The 17,841-nt window shown below is 45.7% G+C and overlaps 1 protein-coding gene across 14 annotated transcripts in view; it reads left to right on the top strand.

The window, feature by feature from the left end:
- The window catches only part of kcnma1a (potassium large conductance calcium-activated channel, subfamily M, alpha member 1a), a 486,207-nt gene that overhangs the window by 47,449 nt on the left and 420,917 nt on the right, over window positions 1-17,841 (top strand). For 3 of the 14 annotated variants that reach the window (XM_055661691.1, XM_055661694.1, XM_055661693.1), the window contains exon 2: window positions 12,371-12,383. The exons of the other annotated variants lie outside the window; for them this stretch is intronic. In XM_055661691.1, the coding sequence (XP_055517666.1) occupies window positions 12,371-12,383 (13 nt within the window). The remainder of the gene's footprint in view (window positions 1-12,370; window positions 12,384-17,841) is intronic. 14 annotated transcript variants of the gene reach the window in all.

A 17,841-nucleotide genomic window follows, 5' to 3' on the forward strand; every position in this document is an offset into this window, starting at 1 on the left:
TTCTACTGCAGTTGTACAGGGTCTTGGTGAGACCACACCTGGAGTATTGCATACAGTTTTGGTCTCCAAATCTGAGGAAGGACATTATTGCCATAGAGGGAGTGCAGAGAAGGTTCACCAGACTGATTCCTGGGATTTCAGGACTGTCTTATGAAGAAAGACTGGATAGACTTGGTTTATACTCTCTAGAATTGAGGAGATTGAGAGGGGATCTTATAGAAACTTACAAAATTCTTAAGGGGTTGGACAGGCTAGATGCAGGAAGATTGTTCCCGATGTTGGGGAAGTCCAGGACAAGGGGTCACAGCTTAAGGATCAGGGGGAAATCCTTTAAAACCGAGATGAGAAGAACTTTTTTCACACAGAGAGTGGTGAATCTCTGGAACTCTCTGCCACAGAGGGTAGTTGAGGGCCAGTTCATTGGCTATATTTAAGAGGGAGTTAGATGTGGCCCTTGTGGCTAAGGGGATCAGAGGGTATGGAGAGAAGGCAGGTACGGGATACTGAGTTGGATGATCAGCCATGATCATATTGAATGGCGGTGCAGGCTCGAAGGGCCGAATGGCCTACTCCTGCACCTAATTTCTATGTTTCTATGTTTCCATGCTGTAATTGTTCTATGGTTATATGGTTATATAAACCAGTGGCTGTAATTGGGCAAGGGTTGACAATTAACTGAGGCTGTGACCCGGTGAAAGGGGATGTGTATAACACTCGTGGATCACAAAGCTGTTCTGCTCTTCCTGTGTTGCCACCACTCTGTCAACGGGGGCCATTGTTCCTCTTTGCGCTTGGGGTGGATTTAAACCCTGAGCGTCGGAAACGAGTGAACATTTTGCCCGCTGTTTGCGCGGCAAGGGTGTGGCCGGTTTTGTACTTTGTGTGTGTGTGTGTGTGTGTGCGCGCCCACACTCTCAGTCGGTGGGATTCATTGCTAGGAGACTGACATTGGAAACTTGCCCTTTGTAATTACAGTCTGCTGTTTGGGCTGCCGGAAGACTGCATCCATTCAAGAAAAACAACGAGCTTGCTGTTGAAATTAATCCCTTTGGGATGCACGTTTTTTTTAGAAAAATGCTCTGTTGGGTCATCGGGAAGAGAAGAACAAATGGAAAATGAAAAAAATATAGGTTGTTTAAGAAGGAACTGCAGATGCTGGAAAATCTAAGGTAGACAAAAATGCTGGAGAAACTCAGCGGGTGAGGCAGCATCTATGGAGCGAAGGAAATGGGCAATTGCCTATTTCCTTCGCTCCATAGATGCTGCCTCATATAACCATATAACCATATAACAATTACAGCACGGAAACAGGCCATCTCGACCCTTCTAGTCCGTGCCGAACACATAATCTCCCCTAGTCCCATATACCTGCGCTCAGACCATAACCCTCCATTCCCTTCCCATCCATATAACTATCCAATTTATTATTAAATGATAAAAACGAACCTGCCTCCACCACCTTCACTGGAAGCTCATTCCACACAGCTACCACTCTCTGAGTAAAGAAGTTCCCCCTCATGTTACCCCTAAACATCAGTCCCTTAATTCTCATGTCATGTCCCCTTGTTTGAATCTTCCCTACTCTCAGTGGGAAAAGCTTGTCCATGTCAACTCTGTCTATCCCTCTCATCATTTTAAAAACCTTTATCAAGTCCCCCCTTAACCTTCTGCGCTCTGCGCTTCATCCGCTGAGTTTCTCCAGCATTTTTGCCTACCTTAGATTTTAGAGGTGATTACTTATGCTATATTAACTGCACCATATCAGACTAACAATTGTGCCTTTTACATTTAAAAGGGTAAATAGACATCGTTCGAGTTAAATTTATTGTTACATGCACCAATTGGTGCAGTGAGATTTGAGTTGCCATACAGTCGTACGAATACAAAGAACACAACACACGATTGAATTTAACATGAAGATACCCACACACAGCGGGATCAACGTTTCCCACTGTGAGAGAAGGCAATGGAGTTCAGTCATCCTCCTCTTGGTTCACCCGTGGTTGTTAGAATGATCATTTCTCCTGATGCTGACATCTGCTCAGCCGCTGGAAATCTATCCTGAATAGTTAATTGTGTGTTCCTTTACGTTGACTCATTGTCCTGTTCGGTCAGCTGCTCGAGAGATTGGGGATGGACAGTAAGCTGAGGTCCTACTCGCTGTGTCCACATCCAAGGAAAGAAGCCTTTTAGGATTCTCCATTGAGTTCCAATGTCCCTAATGTTGTGTGTAGATCAGGTCGGGGGGAGTTCCCCCTGCCACAGGTACCACGTAATCCCGTGCTCCATGGTTGGATATTCGGTGACTAAATCGTCTCCCCAACCTCGTTTGCCAGGTGAGGAGGGGGCTGTGGACCCCCAGCAGGACCAAAAACAAGACCTGTCAAAGGGCGGATGAGCTTCTAGCGAGCCGACGGCCATCCACATTTCAGTAGAAGTTGCGATCACTGTCGTACATGGCATTGTAAGGAATGATGATAAAGCACACACACACACACACACACACACACACACACACACACACACACACACACACTCACACACACACACCAAAACCCTGTACTCCTGTACTTCCAGCGGCGGAAGTCCGCAGGAACTGGAGGACGGAGACGTGTGGTGCGTCCGTCACCGTTCCCGTTGGAAACCAGCGCCACTGCGTCGCTAATGTTTTCAACGATGATGACTGGATCGTGTGCTGACCATTCCTCTTGCCCGCAAGAGTTGCCAGATCTGCTGGACTAATCCCAGGAGGTACCATTAGACAATTTGTGTAGCCATTGGCAACGCAACTCATCCACCCTCTCTGCCTATGCTCCGCTACCTGATCAAATGATTTCAGATGGTCAAATACATTCACTTTTTTAAACTGGTATAACAAACGGTTAAAGAAATAGTGAACTTAATTTGTTAAATTTCCTCTCTGAATTAGCGTCATGGATTCCTGGAGTTTTGCCATTGGTTCTGGAACATTGGCGATCCTATCTCGAGCCTCGCACCTAATCTACTCTTTAATCCAATTTCACACCCAATCACTTGTTCAACTGCTGTAAATGTTTTAAAGGTGCAGGTTTCAACTCTTTCCATCTGCAATATCTTAATAGCTTAATTCCACAGTTAGATAATAGCTCAACAGGTGTTGTTTTGACAGAGGTAGATGCCTCATATAAACACTGCAGGCACACACTAGCATGGCAAACAAACAGAGGAAAACCTCACACCAGTTTCTAATGCAATGCAAGTTTCTGGAGAGCAATGGGTTTTTAAGAAATTGTTCTTCTTAAGATGGTTGACAGTTCTTCTTGAACTTTGATTGGGAGAAGCGTTATAGTTTAGAGATACAGCATGGAAACAGGCCCTTCAGCCCATCGATTCTTTGACAACCAGCGATCCCCACACACTAACACTATCCTACACATACTAGGTACAATGTACATTTACACCAAGCCAATTAACCTACAAACCTGCACGTCTTTGGAGTGTGGGAGGAAACCGAAGATCTCGGCGAAAACCCATGTAGGTCACAGGGAGAACGTGCAAACTCCGTACAGACAGCACCCGTAGTTAGGATCGCACCCGGGTCTCTGGTGCTGTAAGGCTGTAGCTCTACTGCTGCGCCATCAGGCCACCCCAAGCCTGTACTAAATGCTGGCCTTTGACTATTCTGGGCATTTTTCAAAGGCTCTGATTAGCAATATGTAACCTGCGCACACCTGTGACTTGTACATTATTGAATCTGTCTCATGAGATTTTAATTTTTCAATCCATTACTTAGTAACATGCACATTTAGTCAGACAGCGTGGAAACAGGTCCTTTGGTCCATGCTGCCCATGCTGAGCAACTTGCCCCACATTCACTAGTTCCACCTGCCTGCATGGGTCATCTCTGGAGAAGGAGTATATGCCTGACTCGCTGAGTTATTCCAGCACTTTGTGTCTATCTTTTCTTCAACCAGCACCTGCAGTTCTTTGATTTAACGTTTTGACTGGGAGACAGAGCTGGCTTTATCTATATTGGATGGTGTGGATTCAGCTACAGTTCAGGCCCGAGGTTTTATGTGGTAGTTCAGATTAGCAGGTGATTGGCAGGATGCAACAGAGTAATAACTCAGCTGAACCGATCCGATCGGCTTGAGATATCTCTTCAACCATGGCTGCTGTCTTCAATCTTGCCAGTGTAGATTGAATGTGATTAGAAGACTCAGGGCCCACAATCTTTGAACCGAAGCAGCCATTTACCTCCAGGCAGTGTAACTGGCTGAGTAACATCACTCTCCTGAACCACTGATAGAGTTGATGACTTGGCCTCCAGAGCATTTTGAATTGTGCCATTGGGTTTGGAGTTGCCGTAGTGGTGACACATCTGGAGTATTTGCGTACAGTTTTGGTCTCCTAATCTGAGGAAAGACATCCTTGCCATAGATGGATTACAGAGAAGGTTCACCAGACTGATTCCTGGGATGTCAGGACTTTCATATGAAGAAAGACTGGATAGACTCGGTTTGTACTCGCTAGAATTTAGAAGATTGAGGGGGGATCTTATAGAAACTTACAAAATTCTTAAGGGGTTGGACAGGCTAGATGCAGGAAGATTGTTCCTGATGTTGGGGAAGTCCAGAACAAGGGGTCACAGTTTAAGGATAAGGGGGAAATCTTTTAGGACCGAGATGAGGAAAACATTTTTCACACAGAGAGTGGTGAATCTCTGGAATTCTCTGCCACAGGAGGTAATTGAGGCCAGTTCATTGGCTATATTTAAGAGGGAGTTAGATGTGGCCCTTGTGGCCAAGGGGATCAGGGAGTATGGAGAGAAGGCAGGTACAGGATACTGAGTTGGATGATTAGCCATGATCATATTGAATGACGGTGCAGGCTCGAAGGGCCGAATGGCCTACTCCTGCACCTATTTTTTATGCTTCTATGTTTCTATTTACCAGCAGGGGGAGTCAGGAGGGGACAGCTCAGTGTGAAGGTGCTCAGGTAAACAAGCACACAGTGGAAATAAGGAACTGCAGGTGCTGGTTTACCAAAACAAACGCAAAGTGCTGGAAGGCATGACAGGCTACTTTTCGAGATCAGGACTGAAGACAGGTCCTGACCCGAAACATCGTCTATCCTTGTCCTCCAGAAGCTCACATATAAAAACCATACATTAATTTGACAGAGCTCCTAATCTCTAATTCCCTCCTCCCACTCAACCTCCTCCATCAGAGTTTGTGCGGTGGTTGCTAGGCAACATCTGGGCAAGGGCTCACTCAAGGTCTCCAGATTAAACTAAACTATATTCCATCATTTGCGATGTTTCTGCACGTATGTGGCCAGGGCTGGAGATGGTTAACCAGGGATGGAGTCTAATGTTGACCTCCGTACCCCAAGGATCATCCACAAGCCACATCCAGGGGTAATGTTGTAATCTGTGATCAACCAAGACGGGCAGTTTGCCCAGAACTTCCATGAATTATCACAAGGAGTCCAGCTGCTGGCATTTGCAACCCATTTGCATTTGTTATTTTCTGTTTCTTGGATTAAAAATAGAATGAGGCAATTTCTATATTTCTATTCCCCTTTCACCACCGGATATGAGGAGGCTGGTGACCCCATTGCATTGGAATGCCCCCCCCTCCCCCACACTGTCCCCTCCCTTCACTGTTTCCACCCCCCCCCCCCCCCCCCCGCTGTTGTTCTAGAGTGGAGGGGTGGGGACAGTGTGGGTGTCCCCACCTCTCCACTCTTTCTCCTCCCCCTCCCGCTGTTCCCCCCCCCCCCCCCCCCCACTGTTCTCCCACCCCAATCTGAAAAGGCTCCTTTGCCAAAGCCTTTTTCCTATTGTCGAAGCTGTCGACCTTCTGAAATGGTAATCTCGCTGACATACTCTGTGAGTGTTGCCACATAATTACCTGTCAAACTCTGTGATGTGTCAGCCTCGTTACTGGTATCTGATCAAAGCTGACATTGAAGGGTGCCCCATCTCCTCTAGGCCCATTTACTTCAAGGTAAGAATCCTTGCCCCCCTCCCCTCCCAATCCTCCCCCCTCCCAATCCACCCCCCCCCTCTAATCCTCCCCCTCCCCCCCCAATCGTCCTCCCCCCCCCCCATAGAAACACAACACTCAGAGATCCACCTGTTCGTTCCTTTACCAACGGCAGCTGAACAACAAAGATTCAGCTGTAGTAGAAGTTGGGCCCATGCGTTGCTGTTTGTGAGTTCAAAAGAACACCAGATGAGAACAAGAGGGCCCATGAGACATTGTCTCCTGACAGTGTGAGGTGATGGCATCTCTATAGAAACATAGAAACATAGAAATTAGGTGCAGGAGTAGGCCATTCGGCCCTTCGAGCCTGCACCGCCATTCAATATGATCATGGCTGATCATCCAACTCAGTATCCCGTACCTGCCTTCTCTCCATACCCCCTGATCCCCTTAGCCACAAGGGCCACATCTAACTCCCTCTTAAATATAGCCAATGAACTGGCCTCAACTACCCTCTGTGGCAGAGAGTTCCAGAGATTCACCACTCTCTGCGTGAATCTCGGTGCCTCAGGCCCACATCAAAGAGTGCTCACTGATATAGTTGTATTGTAAAGTTTACCCACTTTGTTGGTGTTCTCTGTTTGGGGTTTGGAGCACTAAAACCAGCTGACCATAGACCAATTTCATTCCCCATCTCTGGGTGGCACTGGTAGAGCCACAGCCTCACAGCACCAGAGACCTGGGTTCGATCCTGACCTCAGGTGCAGTTTGTGTCGAGTTTGCACATTCTTCCAATGAACGCGTGAGTTTTCTCCAGGTGCTCCACTTTCTTCCTACACCCTGAAGTCAAGCAGGTTTTATCGGTTAATTGGAAATTAATAATCCATACCTTCTGAACCTTCCGAATTTTGTAGTGGGCAGGGCAGTACTCTGCATATCGCCAACTTGGACAATTTTACATTTTTATCAAGCCAATTAACCTACAAACTTGCCCGTCTTTGGAGCGTGGGGGGAAACCGAAGATCTCGGAGTAAACCCACGCAGATTACGGGGAGAACGTACAAACTCCATACAGACAGCACCCGTAGTCGGGATCGAACCTGGGTGTCTGGCGCTGCATTTTGCTGTAAGGCAGCAACTCTACCGCTGTGCCACCGTGACTGCCCATATTATGTAGGGAGTGGATGCAATAATTGAGATGGCATAAAAACTAGTGTGAACAGGTGGATGGCTTGGATGCCGTGCGTCGATGGGCCTATGTCCATGCTGTATCTCTAAACCCAAACTATCTACTTATTAGTCTGCAGGGCTACAGTAGAAGCTGCATTTACCAACGCCACTGTTTCTGTTTCTGCTCCGACCTATCTGCCATAGCCTTGGACCCATCCATATTGGTTCGGCAGTGGCAGTGCTGGGTAGACGGGAGGCCATCGGGTTCATCTTGTGCTTGCTGCTGTTAAACGTTTGTTTATCTCACTGCATGAGCATAATATGATGTCTCTGAGCTGCGCAAGCGATATTCAATCAAATTTAGACAGTCAGTGCTTCATCAAAACGGAGGCCCTTGTTCTCTGACCGAACGCACGTTGACCATCATTTACCAATCCACACTAGATTTCTGGTGTTCAAGAAGGAATTGCAGATGCTGGAAAATCGAAGGCACACAACAATGCTGGAGAAACTCAGCGGGTGCAGCAGCATCTATGGAGCGAAGGAAATAGGCAACGTTCCGGGCCAAAGGAAATAGGCAACGTTTCGGGCCTCATAGATGCTGCTGCACCCGCTGAGTTTCTCCAGCATTTTTGTGTACCCACACTAGATTTCTGTTGTCCCACTTGCTCATCCAGTCCGTACCAAGTTAGACAACTATGAGAGTCAATGCCCCCCACCTGCCTCTTAGGTCACTGAAGGCCGGTGAGGCCAAGTCAATGGATATTTCTAAGGCCGATCGAGATAGATTTTTGATTAGTTTGGGTGTCGGTGGGGGGAGGGTTATGGGGAGAATGGGTTTGAGAGGGAGAGATAGATAGATCATGGTTGAATGACGGAGATGGGCTGAATGGCCTAATTCTGCTTATGTCACGTAGGAATTTATGAGCATTTCAGCGCTGTGTCTGTTGTTCAAAGACTTCCGTCCTGTAGATTCTAGCAGTGCCAACCTGGTATGGTAGCAGTAGATGCTCCTGAGAGGAGGTTGCTGTGAGCGCATCTTCGAATGATTCCTCTGTCTTTGACTGTTGCTAAGGAGCTCATTGTGTGCCTCGGGGGTGATTTTACTTATGGTTCCTCTCTGTGGATCCTTTCAACTGATTTATTAATTATCTTGCAAGGTACTGTTAACCCCTCGTTTGCCAGTGGACCTGACACATCACTTATAGTTTGTGTGTGGCCTTTGTTTAACCTGGCTATTTTACCCCAGATTCAGGGACAGGTTCTTCCCAGCTGTTATCAGGCAACTGAACCATCCAACCACACCTAGAGAGCAGTCCCAAACCGCGATCTACCTCATCGGGGACCCTCGGATTATCCTAGATCGGACTTTACTGGCTTTACTAAACGTCATTCCCAAATTATAGAAAATAGGGGAAGGACGAGGCCATTTGGCCCTTCGAGCCAGCACCGCCATTCATTGTGATCATGGCCAATCATCCACAATCAGTAACCCATGCCTGCCTTCTCCCCACATCCCTTGATTCCGTTAGCCCCTGGAGCTCCAATAGAAAGTATAGAAAATAGGGGAAATTATGTATCAGTTTGGAACATCAAAACTTGCAGCAACTCTCCCACTGGTATTGAATTTAGTTGTACACGTTTTCTCACAAGGAACACTTCTGTGGAGGAACAGCCTCCTCCCCAGAGGCTGAAAGCTTGGCAAAATGAAAAGGTTGTATGTGGGAAGCAAAGAATTGAAAGCTGAGATGAAACGGCTCTGTTCATTTCTTTAATGCTCTAATTAGAATTCTTCTTTACTTTGTTGTAAAAGAGAATGTTGCCAGTGGCTACCTGTGCATGACATTACACAACTGGAGTTTAATGGTAAAAGAGAGGATTATGTAACAGATCCACTAAATTGTTGATGGCAGCATGACGGTCAAGACTATCGGGGCGTCACGGTGGCGCAGCGGTAGAGTTGCTGCCTCACAGCACCAGCGACCCGGGTTCGATCCTGACTACGGGTGCTGTCTGTATGGAGTTTGTACGGGTGCTATCTGTACGGAGTGTTTTAACTGGTCAAAAACACGTGTGTCCCCCATGTTTTGAGATGTGTGGGACAACCCCCCCCCCCCAAGTTTTTGTGATCCCAATTTTAAAACGCCGTTTTTAGCGCTGGATTCAGCCTCCGAAGCCTCGCACGTGTGTGTGTGAGTGTGCGCATGCGCGCGTGGCCGCCAAAAGATTGTGTCCCCCGTCCCCTCCATGTTTTGATAGTGAGTTCCGCTCTTGGCTATAACTGCAACAAATTGTCGAACATTGGGTATATAGTATAGATTTGCGTGCGGGGATTGCTGGTCGGCGCGGACTCCGTGGGCCGAAGGGCCTGTTTCCACACTACATCTCAAAACTTAATTAAACTACGGCAATTTGTGTCCACTTAAAAACAGTTTGCCATTCACATTCATTGAACACACATTGATGGGCTGAATGACCTCCATTTAAACTAGCCCTGTACCAGTGGGGTAGAAATGTCCTAATTCTATGATTGGGCTGGCACATACAAGATGGGCTGAATGGGCTCAGAAGAAAGCGTCTCTAATTCGGTATTCCTCTCTCTGGGTGAATGGGTGATAGACTGCTCTCGGTAGCTAGATGCTGTGGTTTTTATTATGATCAAGGCAATAACAGCGACGCCCTTTGGTAGTTTACTGTCTTCATGCAATGGTTCAGTGGCCAGGAGTTTGCTGGATGCAGAACTCTGGGCAGTGAAAATGTGTAGGAAAGCACAGCAGATGCTGGTTTAAATCGAAGATAGACACAAAATGCTGGAGTAACTCAGCGGGACAAGCAGCATCTCTGGAGAGAAGGAATGGGTGACGTTTCGGGTCGAGACCCTTCATCAGTCTGAAGAAGTCCAAAACATCTCCCATTCCTTCTCTCCAGAGATGCTGCCTGTCCCGCTGAGTTACAACAGCATTTTGTGTTTACTCTGGGCAGTGGCGCAGGTTTTGACACCGAGCACTATTTTATTTCAGCAGTTAGATTAATTATTTTGCATAAACTCAAGAGTTACCCCGGCATGATGAGATCACTCCTGCTCAGATTTGTATATTTATTTTTTGAATATTTTTGATTTAATGAATTGCCCATTCAGAGTAAATCCCACAGATTATAAACAAGATAAAATGTCACTCATCATGAATGATAGAGCATGGCTCAAGTGTAAAATTCCTATCTTTACTCCCAACAGAACCACAACCCCAGGTTTGGAGGGATATGGACCAAACGTGGGCAGGTGGGACTAGTGTAGCTGGGACGTTGGCTAGTGTGGGCAAGTTGGGCCGAAGGGCCTGTTTCCACTCTGTATCACTCTATGACTCTATGGTAACTGAAGTCATGCCCAGTCTGAGGCTGAATATCTTTAACTGGCCATAAGCAGAGCATAGAAACATAGAAATTAGGTGCAGGAGTAGAGGCCATTCGGCCCTTCGAGCCTGCACCGCCATTCAATATGATCATGGCTGATCATCCAACTCAGTATCCCGTACCTGCCTTCTCTCCATACCCCCTGATCCCCTTAGCCACAAGGGCCATATCTAACTCCCTCTTAAATATAGCCAATGAACTGGCCTCAACTACCTTCTGTGGCAGAGAGTTCCAGAGATTCACCACTCTCTGTGTGAAAAAAGTTCTTCTCATCTCGGTTTTAAAGGATTTCCCCCTTATCCTTAAGCTGTGACCCCTTGTCCTGGACTTCCCCAACATCGGGAACAATCTTCCTGCATCTAGCCTGTCCAACCCCTTAAGAATTTTGTAAGTTTCTATAAGATCCCCTCTCAATCTCCTAAATTCTAGAGAGTATAAACCAAGTCTATCCAGTCTTTCTTCATAAGATAGTCCTGCCATCCCAGGAATCAGTCTGGTGAACCGTCTCTGCACTCCCTCTATGGCAATAATGTCCTTCCTCAGATTTGGAGACCAAAACTGTACGCAATACTCCAGGTGTGGTCTCACCAAGACCCTGTACAACTGCATTAGAACCTCCCTGCTCCTATACTCAAAAGTATCCTCAGAAGTATCTTTGATTTGTTTGAGGATGAAGCACCAAATACTGATCAAGACCAGAGATCATGTATGACAAAACTGAGTGAAGTCCTGAACCAGCATGACTTGGACCACTCTTGTTAATGTTAGATCTATTTTGTTGAGAGCAACTGACTGTGTGTCGGGAGAGGAATCCACCCAAGCTAGACATTCACACTTCAGCCCTTGAGCTTGTGATTCAGATTGGCTTCAGTTTAAGCAATGCCTTTGGTTTTATCATCACAGCCAAGCTTCTAAATCCCTCAAACACAAAGTACTGGAGGAACTCAACAGGTTAGGCAACTGAAAACCTTTCATCGTTTCATCCCTCATTCCCTCTGCAATCTCTCCCGACTCTTGGACATTTCCAATTCTGGCATCTTTGTACACCTACAAAGCTAAAGGTTCTGCCACTTCATATTAAGAGCAATTTTACCGAGGCCTATTCACCTACAAAGCCACAGATCTTTGGGATGTGGGAGAACATGCTAACTCCACACAAACAGCACCCAAGATCAGGATTGAACCAGCGGCTCTGGTGCTGCGAGGCGTTGGGTCAACCAGCTACGCCATCGTGTGCGGACTGGGCGCCAAATGCACTTTAGCCGAAGGACGAAAAGCTGAAACCTAGATGCTGAAAGGACATGATACTGAGAAGCTGTGATGCTGAACTTCATGCTTTTTGACGTCATGTTCTTTCGACATCTTGGCTTTGGTCTTGGCTTTGGCTTCTCATCCTTTGGCAAAAGTGCATTTGGCACCCTGTCCGGGTACCCAGGCCACTATGCCAACTTTATCTTGCTTCCACAGACTGGAATCCATGCAATTCACCTTGATGCAGTTGGATACAGAGTATTGGGTTTGGACGATGAGGAGACGATGGATGATGTCTCCAAGCCAGGCTGATGCATGGTTTATAAGTTTGATTGGCATTTGACAAGTTGGTGCACTGCATTAGGTAGACGTACACACTACATGGGTACAATGTTCTGAGAGTGAGGGCGAGGAATGCAAACTGAAACTCTGATAATTAATTAATTCGACTAAGTTAACTTTATCCCAGATGTCTTCAGCAAATTTGGACTTTGGACAAATTGAGATTATTGTCGTTGTTGTCAGGGAAGGTCACGCACATGCACACACGCACGCACGCACGAACTGAGAGGAGGGACAAGAGTGGAGAGAATTACTTGACTATTTCTATGAAATGATGAACAGTTTATTTTTATGAAGCATTGCTCATGCTTTTCTGTATTTATTACGGTGCTAATTTATTTGACATTATGTTGATGCTGCTTTAATCCCAATGCTATCCGATCTAATGCCACAGTCAAATATGGTAAAAGGCAAAAGTTATTGGAGTAAGCAATCACAATTCATTTGAGCAGCTTGGAAAAGATCATAAAACACAATAGAAGCCATTAAACTGAATAGTGCGCATAGCTCAGTTAAAGACAGCAACATAACTCATGGTGTGGGTTGAGAAATGGTTTTATTTTTGAGGTTGGGTAGGTTTATGCCATTGTGTGCTGATGTTCATGAACAGAGAATATATCACTGATTGCCTGTTGGAGATGATGACTTGTACAGTAGGTGTGTTTCTTAATCTAATTGGTACTGGAGGATCGTAGGCATTTGGTGGATTACTGCAAACCGATCTCACGACATATTGTTTGTCTAACTGAGTATTTCAGATCCATTTCAAAGCTTTGTATTTTGGTTTGAAGACCTCGGGGACATAGCAGCTCGGACCGCAGTTGTCTTCATAGGATCTTTGTTGGCAGCCAGGATTTGTCACAATCCGTTCTCATGAGTGTTCTCCTTCCGAAGTCAGGTGGGGGTTGGTTGTAAGTTCATAATGTCATAAGTGGCAGAAGAAGAATAAGGCCATTCGTGCCTTGAAATTACCCTCCATTCAATCATGGCTGATCTATCTCTCCCTCCTAACCACATTCTCCTGCCTTCTCCCCATAACCTCTGACACCCGTACTGATCAAAAATCTATCTATCTCTGCCTTAAAAATATCTACTGACTTGGCCTCCACAGCCGTCTGTGGCAAATAATTCCACAGATTCACCACCCTCTGACTAAAGACATTTCTCCTCATCTCCTTCCTAAAAGAACGTCCTTTAATTCTGAGGATATGACCTCAAGTCCTAGACTCACCCACTGGTGGAAACATCCTCTCCACATCCACATAGGGTTGGTAGGAAGCCTTTATCAACCATGAAGACACAAAAATGTGCAAAACCATCCATCCATTCATGGTTCACAAACAGTGTCCAAATTTGCGATGATTGTTTCAGCTGCAGAGGCAACGCTACCTCCTGATGGGTCTGGTGGTATATTCTGCCTTCCATGTTTTGGTCATTTTGAAGTAAAACATAATTAAAATGATTGATTTCGGCAGCAGAGAAGTTTATTTGTTTGACTGGGGCTCCTATGATGAGACACAGTGAACCACAGATGTTGGTTTACAAAACAAGACACACAGTGTCTTAGGTGGCATCTCTGGAAGACGTGGATAGGCGACGTTTCAGGTCGGGATCCTTCTTCAGACTATTTGTAATCGGGGGAGAAAGCTGGAAGATTGGTGGGATGGGGGCAGGACAAAGGTAGATAATAGAGAGGGCGGTGGGGGGAGATTCATTGGCAGATGGTATCATTTGCTAAGCCATCCCCACCTCTCTGCAAGCTTCACCCGGAGGTTGCAGGTGGTTGCCGGAGGTTGCAGGTAGTGGAAGCAGGTAGAGAGACTGACAAAAACCTCCGGGAACTGCACGGAAACCTTGGGTGGGGCGCAAAGTCTCCAGAGGTTTCCGTTCAGGTTTCCTAAGTGAGTCAGGGGCATAAATACACCTCCACTCAGAGCGGGACCTTGCCGTGCTATGTTCGCACGTTTCAAGCCCACCTGTGGTAAAATAAATCACGAGCCAGCATTTTCCACTCATGCAGTGTGCAAGCCCTTAGTCCTGAGGCACCTGCTGAACGAGAGGAGGATTCCATTTACATGGGAAAAAAATCACCATATTGATTTAATTTATCTATTTGGAATTGAAGAGAATACATGGTGTAGTGTTAAAAAAAAACCCTTATATTTCCTGTTCAGATCCGGCCTAAATCAACTGCTTTCCATAAAGACTTTGACAGCAGCATGATAATGTGGATTGTCTCGATGCAACCCCCAGTTAATTGCAGGTCGCACAGTAAACCACACTCTGCTGGATACTAGTGTCGTTGGTTATTCATAGTCGCCCACAAAACGTTACGAGGACAGATTGAGCAGAAAATAGTGAACTCCCATTTGGTAGAGAGGGGCCACTACTCTTGGTTTGGGAGATTTGGCCACTCATTAAATGTGATGATGTTCGTGCCATTCTGTTTCATGAATCGGTGGGAACTGCTGTGTTGTTTCATTAGCTCACTAACATTGGCAAACAATGCACCAAAAAAGACACGTTCCCTAAAATGTGACTTGTTTGAACTTATCCAGCCTTCATTATTTTCAAGTGTTGTGCCTCTTATATCTTTCTGTTCACCTGCTTCTGACTGGAATTCAACATACAAATAAATTGAACACAATTTTTAGACTGTGCATGAAAATCAAAGATAAACGGAGATGTTGGAGAAATGGGATAACATCCGACAATGCTGGAAAGACTCCGCGTTTCAGGCAATAACTGTTGGGTGGGCAGTGGGGCTTCGATGTAACGGGTAGAGCTGTGGCCTCACAGCGCCAGAGACCCGGGTTCGATCCTGACCTCGGGTGCTGTCTGTGCAGGATTTGTACTTTCTTCCTGTGACCATGTGGATTTCCTCCAAGCGCTCCGGTTTCCTTCCACATCGACAATTCTGGTCGCCAAATTATAGGAAAGATGTCAACAAAATAGAGAGAGTTTTACTAGAATGTTGCCTGGGTTTCAGCAACTAAGTTACGGAGAAAGGTTGAACAAGTTAGGTCTTTATTCTTTGGAGTGCAGAAGGTTAAGTGGGGACTTGATAGAGGTCTTTAAAATGATGAGAGGGATAGACAGAGTTGACATGGATAAGCTTTTTCCATTGAGAGTAGGGAAGATTCAAACAAGAGGACATGATTTGAGAATTAAGGGATAGAAGTTTAGGGGTAACATGAGGGGGAACTTCTTTACTCAGATAGTGGTAGCTGTGTGGAATGAGCTTCCAGTGGAAGTGGTGGAGGCAGGTTCGAATTTATCATTTAAAAATAAATTGGATAGGTATATGGACGGGAAAGGAATGGAGGGTTATGGTCTGAGTGCAGGTGGATGGGACTAGGGGAGAATACGTGTTCGGCATGGACTAGAAGGGCCGAGATGGCCTGTTTCCGTGCTGTAATTGTTATATGGTTATCCCAAAATACTTATGGAGGTTGAGGCTAACGGGTCTCCGTAAATTGCCTCTAGTGTGTCAGGAATGGATGTGAAATTGACATGATCTAGGACTAGTGTGAACAGGTGATCGATGGTCGGCGTGGGCTGAAGAGCCTATTTCCAGGGTGTAGCTCTTAAAAAAAAACTGTAAAGACTGCAACTGAACTACCAGCTTAGGTCAAAGACCCTTCATCAGACTCCACTTCGGATGAAGGAACAGAGCTAATGTTTCATATCCAAGAATCTTCGAAGGCCATGGCCCTTGCAACTGTCCCAGTGGAGTCAATCATTCACTGTTTCTGTTCTCAAGACTTCCACATCCTGCTAGCAGGAGTAAAGTCAGGGGATCAGAGAACGACTGAACAATGAAGGGGGTGATTCATGTGTTGGAAGATGCAACAAATACTGGTTTACACTGCAGATAGACACAAAATGCTGAAATAACTCAGTGGGTCAGGCAGCATCACTGGAGAGAAGGAATAGGTGACATTTCACCTTCTCCACAGCCAAAAATGGACAATACCTTTCGTTCATCATCATTGCTGGCTTTGATTTGTTCTTTTCATACCTTTCATTCCATTGTTCCTTGTACCTTTTCATGCCTGTAGTTTCCCCCCCGACTGGCTCTCAGTCAGAAGAAGGGTCTTGACCCGAAACGCCACCTATTCCTTTTCTCCAGAAATGCTGCGCTAAACAGCTGAGTTATTCCAGCATTTTGCGTCCTTCAATGATGGGGTGATTCAGCACTTTATACTTCGATGGAGCTACTGGACTGGTTTCACATCTCCTGCGTATTTGCAACACTTTTGCTTTTGGTTTAACCTGCACAAATTGGGGTGTTGTTATACTTTGGAGAAGACAGGAGAACGTGGTGGGAATCCCCTGCTATCACCACTGTACATAGAATGAGTAGCATTATTACTAATCATGGAATGCCTCATCATTTGTATAGCTTGTCAGGTTAGAGGGAATTTGTTTTGCTTTCTACTTTGTTGCAAAAGGGAGGCTGAATGGCATTTGGTTTGTATCAGAAGTAATTAAACTCTGAAGTCAGCAGCTGTAATTATAAAATGACTTACTCCATTAGGCAACAAACCATGAAGCGTTTAGAGAATGCAGGTGAAATCAACTGTGATTAACAGATTTATGAGCATGGTGCCAGGGTGTGTTAAGTTATAATAGAGGGCTGCAGTGATTGAAGTTGAAATATTGCTCCTCACACAATTCCAAGGATTGAGTCACAGAAATTCTGGAGTTAGGGGGGAGGGGGGAGAATATTGATGGGATCAGTAAAAATCTGTGGCAGGTAGAATTCTGTGTTTAGAAAAATCCTTGTGATCATAAAGGGCCTGTCTCACTTGGCGATTTTTTTTTGCCGACTGCCGGCATCATTCACTGACGTGTCAGGGTTGCAGAAAGGTTTTGAACATTTCAAAATCCAGCGGCGATAAAAAAAAATGTTGCGACTCTTGAGGAAACACCGCGCGCCAAAACCTCATCACGCCGCGTCAATACGTTACCACGCCTCGTCACGCCGCGACTTTTTTGGTGACCTGATACATCAATCAATGATGCCGGCAGTCCCCAAAAAAATCACCAAGTGGGGCAGGCCCTTAAGAGAGAAACATCAGATTAACTTCTAAATGATGGACAGCTGGCACTTGGGGAGGAGGAAGAAAAGAAAGAAAAGAAAAAACTGGTTGAAGGAAAAATTTATATTAAAAATAACAAAAAACATCGTTCCCTTTCGCATTTCAGGCATTTCACAAGGGTGAGTTCGAGATATGAACAGCTCCGGCATGGTGGAACAGCTCCGAATAATTCCTGTTTGTCAACTTTGAAATGATTCTTTCCATGACATGATATCATTGCTTGCACTTCCAGAGTATATGAATCACAAATTACACCATCCATCTCTGGACGAGGAAATGAGATGCTTCTGGTCCACCTGTGCCATAACGTAGCTGCCATTATCTACTGTACCCAACATATATGAATGAGGGAGAAAGATCTCCACAATGCTGGGCATGCAAGCCTCAAGCGTTGACCATTACTAGAATCTTACAGGTTCAAGGTATCTGTTAAGATGATCCTTAATAGTGGAGCCAGCGCAGGTAGGCACAATGGCAGTGCCACACATGGTGTCGGGAAGGTACAATGGAATAGATGGCCATGTTGCAAATGATGACAGATAGAGTGATGTATTTCTTGGTGGGCCAGCAATCTGATGCTGTTCCTGGTGTAT

Source organism: Leucoraja erinacea, chromosome 34, assembly GCF_028641065.1.
Source record: "Leucoraja erinacea ecotype New England chromosome 34, Leri_hhj_1, whole genome shotgun sequence".
NCBI lineage: Eukaryota > Metazoa > Chordata > Chondrichthyes > Rajiformes > Rajidae > Leucoraja > Leucoraja erinaceus.